The sequence below is a fragment of the Schistocerca gregaria genome, chromosome 7, assembly GCF_023897955.1.
Source record: "Schistocerca gregaria isolate iqSchGreg1 chromosome 7, iqSchGreg1.2, whole genome shotgun sequence".
Taxonomy (NCBI): Eukaryota; Metazoa; Arthropoda; class Insecta; order Orthoptera; family Acrididae; genus Schistocerca; species Schistocerca gregaria.
The window spans coordinates 544127288-544148592 of NC_064926.1; the positions used below are offsets into that span (position 1 = coordinate 544127288).

At 39.9% G+C, this 21305-nt stretch overlaps 1 protein-coding gene across 1 annotated transcript in view; it reads right to left on the bottom strand.

Moving 5' to 3' along the window:
• Nucleotides 1-413: 413 nt before the first annotated feature.
• The window catches only part of LOC126281325 (2-oxo-4-hydroxy-4-carboxy-5-ureidoimidazoline decarboxylase-like), a 52298-nt gene continuing 31406 nt past the window's right edge, over nt 414-21305 (bottom strand). Inside the window, exons 3-4 of the mRNA XM_049980181.1 lie at nt 13910-14051; nt 414-697 (exon numbers count right to left, since the gene is read on the bottom strand). Of these exons, the coding sequence (XP_049836138.1) occupies nt 520-697; nt 13910-14051 (320 nt within the window). The 3' untranslated portion in view covers nt 414-519. The remainder of the gene's footprint in view (nt 698-13909; nt 14052-21305) is intronic.

Below are 21305 nucleotides of genomic sequence, written 5' to 3' on the forward strand. Positions count from 1 at the left end.
AATTAATTTTCAAGCCAGGAAGAAGCTGTTGACTGCCTCTCTCTGGTAATTCTTTTGTTATCGTTTGACTACCAGATTAATGAGTTCTAAATAGTGTGTCGTTTTGCACTAATATTAGAGAGCACCAATGCATCTATTTCAGAATGACTGCACAGACTCCATTATAAGAAAAACCAATGACAGGGCTTGATTAATTGGCAGCTTAGCGAGGAACTGCATTTTGTCTACAAGATACTGCATAGAAAACAGACGCCGTTTAGTTGTGTCCATTGCTTAATCTCATCTTCAACCGTTTTGAGTCCTCTGTCAGCTGTGCAATTTTGGAACACACAATGCATTCACTGTAAGTCCCGGAGAACTGTTTCTGATTCTGGAATCCATGAAACATGATAAATTAATAAATTAAGTCAGTGTAGTGGTGCTTCTAGCTGATACACCTTTATTTTTATTTGAAGGGAAATATTGGTTTTTATTTCATGTAAGTTGAATAACAAGTTATTATATACACGACACAAAAGTTCAGTCTTCGACTAAATCTTTTATTCTTAAATTGCATATCTTCTTTACTTCAGAAATACCTGTTTCCAGTTCATCTTGCTTAGAATTCTGTAACCTCCTCCTCAACCCTTCAAGAATTGTGTCTGCTTTATTTTCCCGTGCACAAATTACAAATGGGAATCCAAATTTTGATTTATAGCTGGAATAAAAAAAATACATGTAAATCAAATTTGTGTTCCAGTAGTTACAAAGTAAATATTTTATGAGTGTAGGTAACAACTCACCGAGTAGTAGAAGTTTGTTTGTTTGTGTGTGTGTGTGTGTGGGGGGGGGGGGGGGGGGGGGGGGGGCGGCGTGTGTACTCTAGTTTGGAAAAGGATTCAAAGTTAGCTGAGTTTTCGCTCTTTATTTGTGCATCTGTTGATGACTCACTGCTTCTACTATTTCGTGAGTTGTTACTATTATTCCTAAGCTACACTTGCCTGGTAAAAAAAGTGAAGGTCCCAGAAGGGGAGCAGAAAACGAAATGAAACATCATGAGTTGATAATCTGTGTGTGATGTTATTTCAGCAATTACAGTAAAAGACTCAAATTTACGAAGAACTTGGCAATGTCAGCGCACTGATGCAATTGGGAAGCCTGTCGTAAGGCTGTTGTATCCTCTTCTGAGGCAAGGTGGTCCGCTACTGTTGTAACTGGTCCTAGATATCCTGGATGCTGGCAATGGGGAACGAGGTTGCTATCTGAACTAGTCTCACACGTGTACTGTTTGGGACGATTCTGGTGATCCTGTTGGTTACGGCATAGAAGTGCCACATGTGGACAAGCATTGTCTTGCTGACTGATGGCACCGTGATTCTGTCACTTGAGGAGCAACACGTGAGGACACAAGCTGTCCGTGAGACACCATTTTGCCATCAGCCGTGACTTGAATTGTACCTGATGGCTCCCTGCACCAGTGGCACCAGGAGTAACATGGCTGTGCTCCTCCAAAACATTGCAAGACCACTACATCTCCTGAGGTCACCATCATATTCACTGACACAATTTGATGCCATTCATCAGCAGTCCATATTTCGTGGCCATGGCACCACTCCAAATGAAGCTGTTTGTGTTATGGTGTTAATGGCAGCCAATGCATGTCACACTATTCCCTAGTCCAGCTGTCACTAGTCTCCAATCAATGGTGCGGGATGACAAAGAATATTGCAAAGAGCCCATTAGTTGTAGAATTGCAGATGCAAATGTAAAGGGGTTACAATGTGCCCGGAGCACAGAAAGGCAATTCTCCCTTTTGGTGGTCAGATGTGGTTGTCCTGAACCTTGACAACGAGTATGCGTGCCCTCACGTTCACGTGCAGTACAACATTCGGCCACTGTCTCATCCAATTGCTGTGCAAATTTGACATATTATACGATTCGACCAGCCGGCCAAATGGAGATCCATAATGAGGATGCTTTCAAACTCCTCTGGATGCTGATAAAGCTATCTCACAGTAGTGTTTTGCATCTTCATGTGCTTCAGTGCTCACTCAACATCTGATCCTCTTTACATCCATTATATACCCTACCAGGCATGGTAACAATGTTAAACAGAAACAATACACTGTTTTGACTATTCAACCTGCAACAGAGAATTGCAACTATCACTACTTATGTGCCTGATGATGGTGTGTATGCATTCAAAGTTGTATTGAAATCTGACCGCATCTTCTGGGTTCTTCACATTTGTTTTGTGAGACATTGTATTTACATTCTGTCAGAACTTCACATAAAGTGCTTGAAATAAACAACAACGTAGAACAAAGTCATAATAAATCAACTTGCTGTGTAACTTCAGTCCCCTGAGATGAAAAGACAGCCCATTCCTATGTGCTAGATAAAAAATTATGTGCAGGTATGAAATGACATTGTGCTCGAGTTACTTCTGTAAATAACTTTGCTTTGACTATTTCATATACAACAAGGAATAAATACTCAAAAATGTGACAACTGGCATGGAATTATAGATAGAGTAGTATGACTGGAAAGCATTACTGTTCCCTTTAAATACCTACAGTATGAAAAAACTGTGGAGGGTGTTATAATATCACTTTCTTCTTGCAGTGAGTGAGTGTGGGAAGAAACAGGAAAAAAGTGTTGAAAGAATGTGGAAGCAAATAAATAAAAAAATGACCTTAAGAAAATAATAAGTGACTATGGATGAAAGAAAATTTCAGTTTGTGAGTATTAGGAGCATAGAATATGTTGATTTTACTTTGAAGTATTCCATCTAGTGTTGTAAAAGCTGAGTGATAATATCTCTATAGAAGATGACATTAACATTATCATTTGAGAGAACAGTATTGACTAGGAGTTAATTGCAGCGATAGGAGGCAAAACTAAATAAACTTTAAGGATTCATGTGGAGGGTAGATGAAGAGTTGAATGGGAAACATTTATTAATTTGGAATTGTCAGTGTGGGAGTTTCCTCTCACTCTCTGGGCAACAGGTAACAAAATGCAGAAAAAACCCTATTAGTTCATATAAAAGAAATGAAGACTGTAACTAAGCAGGAGTTTAAATGGGAAGATTGTGAAGATGATTTACTGAAAAGTAATGTGAGATATAGTGCTAATAGTGCTATTGGTTAGGAAGCAATTGTCATTAATACATCAGTGTCCAAAAAGTAAGCACTGTAGCTCAGTTTTGTGATGAATAACAGAACAGTTTCGAAATTTCATGCCAATTGGCACTGGGCACACTCTCTATTAGTAAATATGCATTACCTTTCCTGGCTTTCCTCAAACTAACACTGAATTTATATGCTTGTCCATCTGGCAATAATGCGAGTGGGGGGAGGGCGGCAGCTGCCCTTTCCTGCCCACCTCTTGTACATGCTTGTACTTGACACACAGATAAAATATTCAAGAAGCTCAGTTCACCTAAAAACCTTAAAAACCAGAGGTGGCGTATTTTACATCCCTGTGGTCAAGGGTAGATTACCTTCCGAGACAGTGCATCTCGTGTAAATAGTGTCCATTCAGTAAAAATCAGCATTAAGAGTATTGTGCAATGTAGATAACTGCACATCTTATAGAACCCTTTCCTTTTCCAATAAATGCAGAGGAGTCCAGAAAATGTAGACAACCTTTGATTGTAATTGTGACATATCTTTGCATGGTGGCATAGACTATTGTTTTCTCAACAGATCTTGGTGCATGTTTTCCAGCAAATGACAGTGCAGCAATGAATGAAGCAAGATTCTCATTTGAGCAACACAGGGTCCTATTGAATTGGTACTGGAAGTGCAAAACCATGATGGAGGTACAATGGCAATGCCGTAATGTGTATGGAACTCAGGCACCAACACATACAACAATTTATTGTATTCGGGATAAATTTGAAACTTGACAGTACCATTCAGGATGAGTATAAGGGAAGGTCTGGCCCATGAAAAAATCAAGTCCAGCTTCCAACACTGCTGTGTTGCAACAGTTTACTGGGCCACCTAAAAAATCTGTGGAGCAGGGTGCAAACGAAAGCAGGGTAAGGCAATCAAATATATGACAAATTCTGAAGGCTGTGAAGTGGAAAGTATACATTCAAAGATTGCTGCACACTATGAATAAGGACAACACGGATCGAGGGATGGAGTACTGCAAGGGTTTTGAAAGCATGCTTCATAAGGATGTATGGTTATCTCATCTGACAAGGTGCAGTTCAAACTGAACGGTACTGTAAAGCAGCGCAACTATATGTACTGAACTCCTGAAAATCTTCACGTTGACATGGACAAACACGTTAATCTACCAGGTGTTAATGTGTGGTGTGGTGTGGTGTGGTCTGTCATCAAGCACTTTGATTGGCCCATTCTTCTTTGAAGGTACCGTATCTGGTAATGTGCTGCATCTTCATATGCTGCAAACTTCCATTTTAACGGCCATCTGTGAGGTGTTTGGAAATGAAAGATTTTACATACAACAAGATGGCACTCCACGTCACTATCTCAGAGATGTCGTAGCCTACTGGGATGAAAATCTACCTGGATGATGGACAGGTCGAAGAGGAGCTGTTAAGCATCCACCACATTCTCCAGACCTTACACCTCTTGACTTCTATATGAAGGACCTTTAAATATGAAGTTTATCAACAGAAACGAGCTACACATAATGAGCTATGAGAAACCATCAAGACATCCTGTGCAACCATCCCACTAACAACGCTGACAGCTGCAGTTTAGTCAAATGAAATAACCTTCCTTCCATGTAAGAATTGTAGTGATATTTCATTATGTTCCATTAATACTGACTATCAAAGACAGTCTACATTTTTCTTGACCCCTCTCTATACTACTTCATGAATTTTGTTATGAATAATAAAAATCAGTTTCAGCTGAACTGTGATTTGCCCAGTCACAATATAAGACACAAAAACAATATTTATGTAGAGCTTACCTTCTCAACTATAATTCATGATGGAGTTAGGCATGCTGTTGCAAAGATATTCAACTAGCACCTGTCTAACATAAAACAAGAAATGAGATCCACAGCACTGTAGACAGTGGCACTCAATGTGATGCTGCATAAATGGGGTCATTCATGAGTGAATGGTTCACTGAAGTGGTTGAAAGACCTAGAAACAACGTAAAAGGAATGGTTCTTCACCATTCACTATGGTCGTGGTCAGTCCCTTCACAGGAAAGGTCATTTAAGGTCACTTCAGCTGGTGTTGTTCCTCAGTCTAGTTCCTCCATTCATCTTTCCCATCTGGGTCTCCTTTCATGTGTAATCACTCATTCCTCATTCGAGTTCAACTGTTTTATAATTATGGAACATATATAATAGTTAAGTCATATGTAATGAAATCATATTTTTCATCTTTTCTATCAACTGTGGAACACGTACTTATGAGAAGCTGTTGCTTTTTTTTATGTGTAGATTTTTAAAATTTTGACTGCTTGCATTGTAACGAATAATTTTTAAGATAATTTTAAAGTTTGGTTGTTTCCTTGTGGCACCACCTACTTGGTTTCTTTGCATAAAAGGGTGAGTCGTTCATGATTTTGCCTCAGTTGGCAAAGGGGAAGGGCTACCTCTCTATTTGAAAAATTGTGGAATGTGGTAAAATCGTATTTACATTTCACCTGAAAAAAATATTGTTCAGAAGTAGCTTTTTAATGAATGTTGTTTTTTACTTTCAACATGTTTACAAATGTGGTATTGCTGGATTAACTTTAATAATATTACTGATAAACCTACTGTTCACTAAGTGTGTGAGGCAAATATGAAGAAAAAATCACACTTTACATCACGCATGCTTGTTCTTTGATAATGTATTTTTTCCCCCCTCTAGAATGTTATGGGAATACTGAGACACAACCTAAAGCACATATAACTCCTGTTCCCCTTTTATATTATTATTATGTGTTCAGTGAGCTTGACACCTGTTTTAACAAGATAATTTACAAACTAATTTTACTATAGAAATTAGGTGTAAACTGTTAATGACCTCTTCATTTGTGCACCACTGTGAAGAATCTCGAAATAGTCACTCAAATCAAATCTGTTTACAGAGGCTTCTACTTTATTAGAAATGAACTGTTCAGTTCCATCATTCATAATTTTGGGATTTGACCGATTCTTGCTTGAATCCTTACAAATTTTTGTCTGTTGGTTCTGCTTCACGATTCAGTGTAGTGGCTGTTTTCATTTTTTTTATTTAGAGGACTGAGATGACAGAAAAGGAGTCAGGAGCCACAAATGACTTTCCCATTTTTGTTAAGCCACACGTGTAGTATAATTATCAACAATCTGATATATGTGTATGAAGTTTTGAAAGAATTTTGAAATCCAAATAAGGTGCTTTGGTTTCTGAGGTGTCACAGGATCATGCTTAGAAATACATACTGGTAAGGAAAATGCAAATAGGACAAATTGCAGCCTCATCATGGGGTTGAAATTCAACTTCATTTGGAATTAAACTTTTTGAATTCATTAAAGACTTTCACCTTCCATCCTGCATGATGAATCCAGTTGGAGTGCGGAAAGACACTCCACAATGTGGTTCTTTGAAAAGAAAATTCACAGTAAATTCAAATAACTATCAGTATAATCCTCTCATATATCTTACACCTGCAAGGTAAATACGAGAGATCTTTTTTCAAAACGCATTCAGGCAAAACACAAGCACCTTTAAAATAGGCTGTATATTATGTCATTGTGACAAATTAATGTTTTTACTAGAAAGTCATTCAGTGAGAGTTTCATTGATGACTTTTTCTTGCCCTTTCAAATGAACGAAATATGCAGAAAATTATCGGTATTGAACTTTTCTTTTCAAATGTGTTTGTGTGTGTGAAATTCTTATTTATGTAAAATAATGTGTATTTACATAATTCTTGAACTTTATATTGGTTTGACTCTCGTCTGTCAATGGTTGCCTTTGCTGGCATACAAGTTCTCTTTCTCAACTAAATGATACCATAGTGCTGAGAGCCATCAACCGATGATTGATTCTATGCATGTACATTACAGCCTCTTTCAACTGATAACTAATCAAAAACTGACTTATCTCAATTGTAAAGTTCTTCAAAACAATGATGTGTGCTACATTGTCAAGGCTTTGCATTAATGAGTCATGTTTCTTTTCATTTACAAAGTTCCGACATGCCCCCTCCCCCATTGCATTTATGTAGTAGCCCTGCTGCTGACACAAAGCATCTATTCAGTACACAATTTCTCAGTTCAAGTGTCGGAAGCTGTGACTTTTCAAATAAGTTTTCACATTCCACACAGTGTGCGGAACTTTGATGTGTAGTTGATTTGCACACACACATATTGTAAAAAGAAACTGTTAATGTTTGTTTTACAGATGACAGTCTACTTTCAGTTATTTCACAATAGCAGTGCCTATGCAATTATATATCATTTTCTGTAAATGAAATGAAAACAATCACACAGTCCCTGGTACAATTACGAGCTTCCCTCTACAGTGAATAACGATTAGCATAGTCCATGCTGGGTCAGAAATAGCTTCCTTAATTCGTACTTCCGAGCAGATCGACTAATGCAGAAAAGGAGGTATTCAGCTAGGGAAATTGAATAACACAAAGAGTTTACATAAGGCAATCAGTGAATTTGACAGGCAGAAATATGAGGATCATTCAATAAGTAATGCAACACATTTCTTTTTCTGAGAAAAGGTTGAATTCCATCCCACTCTTTTGGCTACAAAATCCTATTTTTCAATACAATCTCCAAGGCGATGGCATTATGCCACCTTACTGCAAATGCCTGTATGCCCACATGGCACCACTCTACTGGCTGATGTCAAACCCTACGTTTTGCTGCATCAGTAACCTCCCCATCATCTATGTACTGCTTCCTGTGGAGTGCGTCCTTTATTGGGCCAAACAGATGGAAGTCCAAAGGTGCAAGATTTGGAATGTAGGGAGCATGAGGAGGAATAGTCCAATGAACTTTTGTAACCTCCTTGCAGGTGAGCAAGGGTTGTGTTGTGTTAGAGGAGGAGAAGTTCATTTGCATTAATGTGGCAATGAACACATTAAAGTTGTTTCTCCAGTTTCCTGAGGGTAGCACAATAAACTTCAGAGTTCATCATTTCACCATAAAACAGAATAACACCTTCAGAGTCCCAATGCTGCTGTGCAGTGAGGTTTTTATTTGTAATCCATTGATAATCTCAAATGAGAATGTACGCATGTTCCAACACTTCAGGAATTACAGCTGTATGCAATTGGCTGGTACGCAGCATTGACTCACAGAGCTTTTGTTCACTTTCATGTGTGTGTACACACTGTGCAAGCACTTATGAATGAATATCTGTGATGGTCCGGTTTCCTCCAAAGGCAACTAACTCTCTGCTTGGAGCACACCTCCACCACAGACTCAATTTTGAAGGCTACTTATAGCGTCGCCACCTATATGAATTCCATGACACTATAGGACCTGAAGCGGGAATATTCCACGATGTTCCACAACAAATTCTGCATTTCTTCAATTGAAATTAGCCAAGAAAAAATTGTTTCAGTACTTATTGATTGTCCCTCGTACCACTTGTGCATACTTGATTTTTTTCTGGAAATTTATATAAAGCCATGTAGCCCACACAATGAGATGAAAAGAAATGGTAAATGGTAAATGGTTCCCAAAAAGAAGCAATCACCAGTGAATTAGTTCCCAATGAAGAACAAGTTTGCCCATCTCTGTTGCTGCATTCCTTTACTTCAAGAAGGCATTTAATACAGTCCTGCACTGTTGTTCATTAAAAAAAAGAGCTTATCGAGTATCGGACCTGATCTGTGAGTGGACTTAGTACTTACTTGCAGTTAGGGGTCAACACTTCACTTAATACACTCCTGGAAATTGAAATAAGAACACTGTGAATTCATTGTCCCAGGAAGGGGAACCTTTATTGACACATTCCTGGGGTCAGATACATCACATGATCACACTGACAGAACCACAGGCACATAGACACAGGCAACAGAGCATGCACAATGTCGGCACTAGTACAGTGTATATCCACCTTTCGCGGCAATGCAGGCTGCTGTTCTCCCATGGAGACGATTGTAGAGATGCTGGATGTAGTCCTGTGGAATGGCTTGCCATGCCATTTCCACCTGGCGCCTCAGTTGGACCAGCGTTCGTGCTGGACGTGCAGACCGCGTGAGACGACGCTTCATCCAGTCCCAAACATGCTCAACGGGGGACAGATCCAGAGATCTTGCTGGCCAGGGTAGTTGACTTACACCTTCTAGAGCACATTGGGTGGCACGGGATACATGCGGACGTGCATTGTCCTGTTGGAACAGCAAGTTCCCTTGCCGGTCTAGGAATGGTAGAACGATGGGTTCGATGACGGTTTGGATGTACTGTGCACTATTCAGTGTCCCCTCGACGATCACCAGAGGTGTACGGCCAGTGTAGGAGATCGCTCCCCACACCATGATGCCGGGTGTTGGCCCTGTGTGCCTCGGTCGTATGCAGTCCTGATTGTGGCACTCACCTGCACGGCACCAAACACGCATACGACCATCATTGGCACCAAGGCAGAAGCGACTCTCATCGCTGAAGACAACACGTCTCCATTTGTCCCTCCATTCACGCCTGTCGTGACACCACTGGAGGCGGGCTGCACGATGTTGGGGCGTGAGCGGAAGACGGCCTAACGGTGTGCGGGACCGTAGCCCAGCTTCATGGAGACGGTTGCAAATGGTCCTCGCCCATACCCCAGGAGCAACAGTGTCCCTAATTTGCTGGGAAGTGGCGGTGCGGTCCCCTACGGCACTGCGTAGGATCCTACGGTCTTGGCGTGCATCCGTGCGTCGCTGCGGTCCAGTCCCAGGTCGACGGGCACGTTCACCTTCCGCCGACCACTGGCGACAACATCGATGTACTGTGGAGACCTCATGCCCCACGTGTTGAGCAATTCGGCGGTACGTCCACCCGGCCTCCCGCATGCCCACTATATGCCCTCGCTCAAAGTCCGTCAACTGCACATACGGTTCACGTCCATGCTGTCGCAGCATGCTACCAGTGTTAAAGACTGCGATGTATCTCCGTATGCCACCGCAAACAGGCTGACACTGACGGCGGCGATGCACAAATGCTGCGCAGCTAGCGCCATTCGACGGCCAACACCGCGGTTCCTGGTGTGTCCGCTGTGCCATGCGTGTGATCATTGCTTGTACAGCCCTCTCGCAGTGTCCGGAGCAAGTATGGTGGGTCTGACACACCGGTGTCAATGTGTTCTTTTTTCCATTTCCAGGAGTGTAGAACAAAATTGACAGGTGTAAAGGTAATTTCAGGAGTACTCCAAGGAAGTGGGATAGGACCATTACTGTTTACAGTGTACATATATGATCTAGTGGGTAATGTTGGTAGCTCCATGAGGCGCTTGTGGATGACGTGCTTATCTACAAGACTGTAGCAATGTCAGAAGAGAAGTGAACTGCAGGAAGACAGGAAGATGTGCAAAAGATAGGTGAATGGTGCAGGCACTGGCAATCAGCCCTGAATGTAAATAAATGTAACATATTGAGCATACATAGGAGCAGAAATCCACTATTGTACACTTACTCTGTTGGTGACAAATTGCTGGAAACAGTAACTACTGTAAAATATCTAAGAGTAACCATCTGGAGCAACCTTAAGTTGAATGACTACATAAAACAGATAGTTGGAAAAGCAAATGCCAGAAGGAGATTCCCATGGAGAATCTTAAGGTAACTCATTCAAAAAAAGAAGAGGCTTGTTTTCATTCTTAGTGTATTCATCTCTTGGTCTCCCTCTACGATTTTACCCTCCACGCTGCCCTCCAGTGCTAAATTTGTGATCCCTTGATGCCTCAAAACTTGTCCTACCAACTGGTCCCTTCTTTTTGTCAAGTTGTGCTACAAACTCCTCTTCTCCCCAATTCTATTCAATACCTCCTCATTAGTTATGTGATATACCCATCTAATCTTCAACATTCTTCTGTAGCACCACATTTCAAAAACTTCTATTCTCTTCTTGTCCAAACTATTTATCGTCCATGTTTCACTTCCATACATGGCTACACTCCACACATATGCTTTCAGAAACACTTAAATCTATACTCGATGTTAACAAATTTCTCTTCTTCAGAAACGCTTTCCTTGCCATTGCCAGTCTACATTTTATATCTTCTCTACTTCGACCATCATCAGTTATTTTACTCCCTAAATAGCAAAACTCCTTTACTACTTTGAGTGTCTAATTTCCTAATCTAATTCCCTCAGCATCACCCGATTTAATTTGACTACATTCCATTATCCTTGTTTTGCTTTTGTTGACGTTCATCTTATATCCTCCTTTCAAGACACTATCCATTCTGTTCAACTGCTCTTCCAAGTCCTTTGCTGTCTCTGACAGAATTACAATGTCATCGGCAAACCTCAAAGTTTTTATTTCGTCTCTATGAATTTTAATACCTACTCCCAACTTTTCTTTCATTTCCTTTACTGCTTGCTCAATATACAGATTGAATAACATAGGGGAGAGGCTACAACCCTGTCTCACTCCCTTCCCAACCACTGCTTCCCTTTCATGCCCCTCAACTCTTATAATTGCCATCTGGTTTCTGTACAAATTGTAAATAGCCTTTCGCTCCCTGTATTTTACCCCTGTCACCTTCAGAATTTGAAAGAGAGTATTCCAGTTAACATTGTCAAAAGCTTTCTCTAAGTCTACAAATGCTAGAAACGTAGGTTTGCCTTTTCTTAATCTTTCTTCTAAGGTAAGTCGTAAGGTTAGTATTGCCTCACGTGTTCCAACATTTCTGCGGAATCCAAACTGATCTTCCCCAGGGCCTGCTTCTACCAGTTTTTCCATTCGTCGGTAAAGAATTCACATTAGTATTTTGCAGCTGTGACTTATTAAACTGATAGTTCGGTAATTTTCACATCTGTCAATGCTTGCTTTCATTGGGATTGGAATTATTATATTCTTCTTGAAGTCTGAGGGTATTTCACCTGTCTCATACATCTTGCTCACCAGATGGTAGAGTTTTGTCATGACTGGCTCTCCCAAGGCCGTCAGTAGTTCTAATGGAATGTTGTCTACTCCCGGGGCCTTGTTTCGACTCAGGTCTTTCAGTGCTCTGTCAAACTCTTCACACCGTATCTTATCTCCCATTTCGTCTTCATCTACATCCTCTTCCATTTCCATAATATTGTCCTCAAGTACATCGCCCTTGTATAAACCCTCTATATACTCCTTCCACCTTTCTGCCTTCCCTTCTTTGCTTAGAACTGTGTTTCCATCTGTGCTCTTGATATTCATACAAGTGGTTCTCTTCTCTCCAATGATCTCTTTAATTTTCCTGTAGGCAGTATCTATCTTACCCCTAGTGAGATAAACCTCTACATCCTTAATTTTTGTCCTCTAGCCATCCCTGCTTAGCCATTATGCACTTCCTGTCGATCTCATTTTTGAGACGTTTGTATTCCTTTTTGCCTTCTTCATTTACTGCATTTTTATATTTTCTCCTTTCATCAATTAAATTCAATATTTCTTCTGTTACCCAAGGATTTCTATTAGCCCTCGTCTTTTTACCTACTTGATCGTCTGCTGCCTTCACTACTTCATCCCTCAGAGCTACGCATTCTTCTTCTACTGTATTTATTTCCCCCATTCCTGTCAATTGTTGTTCCCTTATGCTCTCCCTGAAACTCTCTACAACCTCTGGTTCTTTCAGTTTATCCAGGTCCCATCTCCTTAAATTAGCATCTTTTTGTAGTTTCTTAAGTTTTAATCTACAGCTCATAACCAATAGACTGTGGCCAGAGTCCACATCTGCCCCTGGAAATGTCAATTTAAAACCTGGTTCCTAAAACTACTCATTAGCCACACTACCTCTAAATTATCTGGATATGTAGATTCAAGAATTGGAAAAGTTCTGTTAGCTACATGGCAAATAGCAAGGTTCCTTGCAAAACCACATGACAAGTAATCATATATTGTAAATAGGGCTTTGTATATACAGCTGCAGGTGACTTTTTTCATTGAAAAATACCAATCTGATCAAGTGAATATTGAACTTGAACATCAGTGATTTAATATCATACAGGAAGCAGCAGCTTTCTTTCAAGTATCAGCTGTAGCTTTCTTCCTAATTTACTCGGTTAGATTTAGCTGGGGTAAATGTGAGCAGCATGATAGTGGTAGTATAATTCTTAATACAGCATACAGACTAAAATTGTCTTTGTTAATGTATACTGTAACTCATTGTACATTCTGGAAGGATATACATGATAACATTTATCTCACATCATGATTGAATTAATAATTTTTAAAAACTGAGAAAGTTGTGGAATTCTATGAGACTTGCAGTAAAGATAGAATATAGGTGATAAAATGGATTGCATCAGTAGGCGAAGCCCTGACAGAGGTGTTTGTACAACATGGAAAAAAAATTTACACAAAAAAAACATAACTGAGTAGTAACTAGGACAGAAAAACTGAGGAAGACCAGAGCAGATTTTTCTGAGGATATGGAAAGACTCCACAGTCACAAAGAAAGTCTAACAGAAAATTCTGACTGTAGTATAGTGTATGGTTCTGAAAATCCAAACATGAATGACAGCGACACAGAAAATCACAATTAGACTGACAGAAAGCTTCAATATCTGAATGAGTTACATAATTTGAGAAGAATGTGTATTAGGAAGTGTAATTATTTCTTCCGTGCAAATATGAACTCTGGGAATTACCATTAAGTGAAACTGTCTGAGTCCAGTGTTATGTGATGTGGGAACTTCTGTGTTCTTGTGTACTGAAAATAAGTTGTTTTACCGACACAATAGTATTTCTCATTTCTTCTTTACAAAGACAATGAGTGCTTGAGATAATGCAGAGAGGTAAAAGAAAATAAACATGGAATGCCTACCTGAGGCTCAGCTCATGTATGCCACTGATGGTTGCCTTGGAGTTTGTCTGCAGGCCAGCCATGTGCTGCTCTCTGTTGGACTCCTCTGTCAGCTGCTCCTTGCTGCCCAGGTCTGGGTGGCTGCGCAGAACCTCCTCCTTGTCTACAGGGGAAATGTTCGTATAGTCTGTAAGTTTGTAGCACAAGAGAATCGGTGTAACATGAGGAAAGCAAAGTTTCACCCCCCCCCCCCCCTCTCAACATCAACAACTAGCCATATGCACAGTTTAAAAATGTTTATTTAAATCAGGTTTCCAGTTTTGGGTGTTTATTTACAAATCCAGCTTCAAATGGCTCTTAAAGTTTTTCTCACTGGTCCCTTATTTTGTGCATGTAATTGATTTTGTGCACCAAGAAAAACAAAGTTTTTTGTTCAAAATTCAGTTGACTTACAAGAGACATACATTTACCATTTTAAACAAAAAACTTCTTGTTTACCTTAGTGCACAAAACCAGTTAAGAGTACAAAATGAGGCCCCGGCATGAAGGTATAGTTAGTAATGGTTTGATTTAAATATTTTCTTAAAATAATACTTGTGAGCTGGATGCTGTTTAAATTATAAACCTTATAGTTATACAGCAGCTAAAGTTCTCAACATGATAGCGAGGAACTATTAGTTCTGGAAACTATGTAGTGTGTCACTTTTATTGCTGTATGTGTCTCAGTAGTACTATACATTGGTGCTTGAAGGTAAGTAATGACCAGTAATTCTGTCTCAGTTTTTTTAGAAGGGTGAAACAGGCCTACAACTAGTCCACAGCAAACAGCTTGGACCTTAATTTTAAAAAGACCCACATTATGAAATACCAAACAAATAAAAATGACTTGCAGGTACTAGAAGTAGAGTTCAACTGGCACTAGTTATATGAGGTATCATGTGTGAAGTTCTTAGGCATCCTCAAATAACAGAAAATCTGGGATGGAATAACAATAATATTGTTCATATAGTGTGGAGATGCTGAATCGCAAATAGGCACAACAGAAAGCCTGTCAGAAAGTGAGCTTTTGGACAGCATTTTGTCGTGCCTACCTGCGAGTCAGCATATCCACTATGTGGTGAGCAGCAATTATCTTTTTCGTAATGTTGTTACATTCCATCCTAGATTTTCCATTGTTTAATAATATTGCTCAGTTTTGCTTCTTTTTGCACTTAGAAATCTCTCACTGTGTGCAGGTCACTAGATGAGATTGCTAGCCTGTTTTCCCCTCAATACTGTTATATAATGTAATCATAATGTATAGTGAAGACTATTATGTAAAGGTGATAACCAAACATCTTGTTCTTCTAAGACATAGGGATCCTTACACTCTTCTGCCAGTACACATACTCCCTAGTGGCACTCATGGTTAGTAACAAGAACACATGTAGTATGAAGTGCACAATTCACCCTCACAGCAATAGAAATAAAAATAATTTCATATGTACGCAGCATCAGCCTCCTGTCTGTCTAGCAAAGATGTGTTTGGGTCCTTAATCAGTATCTTCATTCGCAATACAAAACTAAAGCAAAATCTTGTCACAGTCATCTGTGTTCAAAACATTGCTAGAAGAAAAGAGAGATTATACCTCAGTATTTCATCTACATCTATACTCTGCAAACCACCATGAGGTGAATGGCAGATGGTATATCCCATTATACCAGTTATTAGGGTTTCTTCCTGTTCCATTTACGTATGGAGTGTGGGAAGAATGATTATTTGAATGCCTCTTTGCATGAAGTAATTATTCTAATCTTATCTTCACGATCCCTGTGTGAGTGATGTATAGGGTGTTGCAATATATCCCTAGAGTAATCATTTAAAGCTAGTCCTTGGAACTTTGATAGACTTTCTCAATATAGTTTATGTCTGTCTTCAAGAGTCTTCCATTTCAGTTCCTTCACTATCTCCTTGACACTCTTCCACAGATTAAAAAAACCTGTGACCATTCTTGCTGGCCTTCTCTGTACACGTTCAAAATTCCCTGTTAGTCCGATCTGGTATTGGTCCTACACACCTGAGCAATATTCTAGGATGGGTTGCATTAGTGATTTGTAAGCAATCTCTTCCCCAATATTCTACCAATAAATTGAAGTCTACCACCTGCTTTACCCACGACTGAACCTATGTTATCATTCCATTTCATGTCATTACATTCCACTAAAATGAGTGACTTCGAACTAATCCCTCGTCACAAGATCGTCATGTCTGCATGGGGAACTGGGTTTCATAGCCTGGTCTTCTTTTGTATTACAACTTACACATTTTCATGTATGGCATTACAACACTTGGAACATTATACAGTGTCAAATAACACAAAATATTATATGCCTATAATCACCCTGACAGCAAAAAAATGAAAATTGCAATACCAAGACGGAGTTGTGTGACATAAACAAAAGTGCAGGGGTATGTGTCTACATCTTAAAGATGATATCTAGTCAAAATTTGCTAGTAGTGCCTCTATGGGGATGCAAGTCAGGTTTAATTTAAATACATGGCAGAACAGTCATGAGTATTAATTACCTTTGAGATTGGACATGAGGAGTTGATGTTAGCCAAGAAGCCTTTAAGGCTACAAATATGCCTTTATCAGCACCTCACTGAGTTTAAACATTGACACAATGAACTGTTACAAATCGGTTACTTCAGGGACAGCTGCGAGCCAGACACCCTATAGTGTGCATTCCACTGACTCAAACCATTTGTGATTTCAGTGGTGTCAGGTGAGAGCTTGTTGGAGGGCAGGGTGGATGTCTGTTTTGTTTTCTGATGAATGGTGGTGTTGCCTCTGTGACAGTGGTGGCAGTGTGTTGGTTGGAAGAAGAACAACTGAGGGCCTGCAGCCAACATATCTGCATGCTAGACATGCAGGACCTATATCTGGAATTATGGTCTGGGAAGTGATTTTGTACGACAGCAGGAGCACTCTAGGGGTTCTCCCATGCACTGCTAATTTGTATGTCAGTTTGGTGATTTGACCCGTTGTGCTGCCAATCATGAACAGCATTTCAGAAGATGTTTTCCAACAAAGAAAAGCTTGCTGACATGCTGCTGTTGTAGCCCAACATCCTCTACAGAGTATCAACATGTTGCCTTGGCCTGCTCAATCACCATATCTGCCTCCAGTTGAGCACATACTGGACATCATTGGATGGCAACTCGAGCATCATCCACACACAACATTAACCATCCCTATATTGACCGACCAAGTTCAACATGTGTGGAACTCTATCCCATAACTGACATCCGGCATCTGTACAACACAAGTCTGCATGCTTGCATTCAACATTCTGGCAGTTACACAGATTGTTAATGTACTGGTGTTTTCCATTTACAATGGCGTATTCCGCACTTGGATTAACCTGTGATCTTGACTGTTAATCACTTAAATATGTTACCTAGACAATTGTATTCTCAAAACGGCATTACACCACATTAATTATTTTTTTGTACTGTGATTTTTTCTGTTGGTGCATATTGATTTCCCAGCATCTAAATTGTTTGTTGTTCACATATTATTGTACTTAGAAGAAATCGTGTTCTAGAATATAGTGTTCTTTTACCAAAATTATTGTGAGGCAGGGGAAACACACAGTTATGTAATCAGCATCGACTTTTACTCTTTGCAAGCTACCATACAGTAGCTGCCAGGTACAACATGTTTTATCTAACAGGAGAAACATGTACAGATTGTCTCTAACCCTTTGAGTCAAGTAGAAATGGAAGATAGTGTGTCCACAACTGATTAGACTGGGACATACACAGCATACACTGCATAACAATAACATACCTCAAAGTGATTGTTCAAAGGGACAACCACCAGTCTCAGCGCATGCATGGCAACAGTACACACTCTCTCAAAGGTCCCTGGTGTCTGTTGTGCCCTGAGACAGGCAGCTTAGACCTTAGCGAGCAGATTTTTATCTGTCTCAATGAGGGTTTCGTTCACCATTGTCTTGACGTAACCCCAGATGAAAAGTCTAGAGGCGTGAGATCCAGCAATCAAGCTGGCCATGGGAGAGGACCTCACCTTCCAAACCATTGGTGGTCAGTGATGTCCACTGTTATTACATGCTTAACACCTGGGATCTTTGTGAGAGTGCAGCAGAACAGCATGCACCCTTCCAATACACACACTGAGACGGGTGATCATCACTTTGAACTACTAGTATGAGGTACATAATCATTATGTGGCATATGCCATGTATGTCCATAACACAATAAATGTGCTTATCTGACAGTTGGTTCCCCATCTCAATATAATTAGTTGTGGACCCACTATCATTTGTTTCAATTTGACCCAAAAGGTTTGAGACACCCTGTATACACTCAGTCACTTAAAGGAAGGTCACCCTTGCAGACACACACATGCCAACTATTTAGTATACCTGATAAAGCAGTATCTGTTTTGAAAGAAGCTGTTAAAATTGTTTTTGTAAGCATGTACATCATCTAGGGATAGTTTCTTTGGCTAGCAATCAAAACATAATGGGTGCTAACCACTGCTTAAAATTTGAATAAAAATCATCAGCGATTGCATCTGAAGACTTATGGTACAAGGTCTCATCTTTGTTCTACCAACAGCCTTGTTAAAGAGGGTGTAGGACTGGCGACAGTTTCAGGGCATCGTCTTGCCCTTGGTGCGGGAAACAGTTCCCAAAAGGTAGAAGAGTCACTAAAGATGAATGGCATGAGGATATGGAACAAAATGGAAATCACTGCATTAAAGACACATAATGTGTATCCAAAGGACATGGGGCTTGTAAATGAAAGAGTGTCAGTATGTTCTCTCCATTGGAAAAAGTTTCCAATTAGTCCCCCATTTGGATATCTTGGAGGGAAGGGGGTGGGGGGTGCAGGGAGAAGGCAGACTGCCAAGGGAGAGGTGATTATGAGAAGAAGATTGAATACTCTACAAGTCAGAGTATGTGATGTTAGAGTTAGAACGTGATAGGGAAGCTAGAAAATCTGAAAAGAGAAATGGAATGAATCATTGTAGATATAGGGGGGGAGGGGGTCAGTGAAGTGAAATGGAAAGAAGACCATGTGTCTTTGTCAGATAAATGTAGCGTAATATCAACAATAACAGAAAATAGTCTAACAGAAATAGGTGTTGTTAGGAACAGGAAGGTCCAGCGATATGTTGTTGTCTGAATCGACAACAAACCAATGCCAGCAATTATAGTTTAGGTATACATGCCAAAGTCACAAACAAAAGATGAAGAGAGACAGAAAGTGTATGAGGATACCGAACAGGTGATTCAGTATGCAGAGGAGATGATAATCTTATAACCACAGGGGACTGGAATGTGGTAGTTAGAGAAGGAATAGAAGAAAGAGATACTGGAGAATGTGAGCTTCACAGTAGGAACCAGAGAGGAGAAAGACTTATTGAGTTCTGCAACAAATTTCAGTTCATAATAGCGAAAATCATGAAAGAAGGAGGATACCTGGAAAAGGCATGGAGACATGGAGACATGGAAAGATTCCAGCTGGATTACATCATGATCAGACAGAGATTCTGAGATCAGATATTGGATTTTAAGGTACATCCAAAGGCAGATATGGTCTCGGATTGCAATTTAGTAATGATAATGATGAGTAAAGTGCAGAAGGATGAGATCTATTTGCAATTTGCTAAGTCTGTAGCTACCATGATGATAAATACTGCTGTAGGCAGTCCAGCTTAAACGAAATGGGTGACTAAAAAGGGCCTCATGGAAGTTGGTTTGACAAACATACATACAAGGAAGGTAACTATGAAGAAACCTTGGGTAACAGGAGAAATATTTCAATTGATTGATAAATGAAGTAAGTATAAAAATATTAGGGAAATTCAGTAATACAGCAATATAAGTCATACAGAAAGGAAATACATAGAAAGTGAAAGAAAACAAAGGAAAAATGGCTGCAGGAAAATGTGAATGAATTGACAAAGAAAAATAAGAAGTGGTCTTTGGAAGGACTAATTCAGCATATAAAAAATTGAAAATATTCTTTGGTGGAATTAGAAACAAGGGGATCAATATTAAGAGGGCAATGAGAACTGCACTTCTAAATGCAGAGGAGAGGGTGGTTTGGTGGGAAAAGTACATGAAGGCCATTACAATGGGATCAACTTGTCTGGTGAAGTGGTGGAAGAAGAAATGGAAGTTGATATGGATGACATAGAGGATCCAATATTGTAGTCAGAGTTTAACAGAGCTTTGGAAGTTTTAACATCAAATAAAGCAGAAGGAATACATAACATTCCTTCAGAATTTCTAAAATTAATGGGGGAAGTGGCAACAAAACGACTACTAAAGTTGGCGTGTAGATTCTGTGAGAACAGAGATATTCCATCAGACTTTTGGAAAAAGTATCCCCACAATCCCAAAGACAGCAAGGGTGATAAGTGAGAGAACTATCGGATAATTAGTTTTACATCTTGTATATCCCAGTTGGCTGATGAGAATACCATATAGAAGAATGGAAAAGAAAATGGAAGAGCTGTTAGATGATGATCAATTTGGCTTTAAGAATGGTGAAGCACCAGAGAGGCAATTCTGATGTTGTGGTTGATAAAGGAAGCAAGACTGGAGAAAAATGAAGAGACCTTCATAGGGTATGTCGACCTAGAAAAATTCTTCAGCAGTGTAAAGTTGTGCAAGAGGTGCAAAATTCTCAGGAAAATCTATATGTAAAGTCGGCTAATATACAGTATGTACAAGAACCAAGATGGAACAATAAGAATGGAAGACCAAGAAGAAAGTGCTCAGATTACATCTACTACATCTACATCTACATCCATACTCCGCAAGCCACCTGACGGTGTGTGGCGGAGGGTACCCAGAGTACCTCTATCGGTTCTCCCTTCTATTCCAGTCTCGTATTGTACATGGAAAGAAGGATTGTCGGTATGCTTCTGTGTGGGCTCTAATCTCTCTGATTTTATCCTCATGGTCTCTTCGCGAGATATATGTAGGAGGGAGCAATATACTGCTTGACTCTTCGGTGAAGGTATGTTCTCGAAACTTTAACAAAAGCCCGTACCAAGCTACTGAGCATCTCTCCTGCAGAGTCTTCCACTGGAGTTTATCTATCATCTCCGTAACGCTTTCGCAATTACTAAATGATCCTGTAACGAAGCGCGCTGCTCTCCGTTGGATCTTCTCTATCTCTTCTATCAACCCTACCTGGTGCGGATCCCACACTGGTGAGCAGTATTCAAGCATTGGGCGAACAAGCATACTGTAACCTACTTCCTTTGTTGTCGGATTGCATTTCCTTAGGATTCTTCCAATGAATCTCAGTCTGGCATCTGCTTTACCGACGATCAACTTTATATGATCATTCCATTTTAAATCACTCCTAATGCGTACTCCCAGATAATTT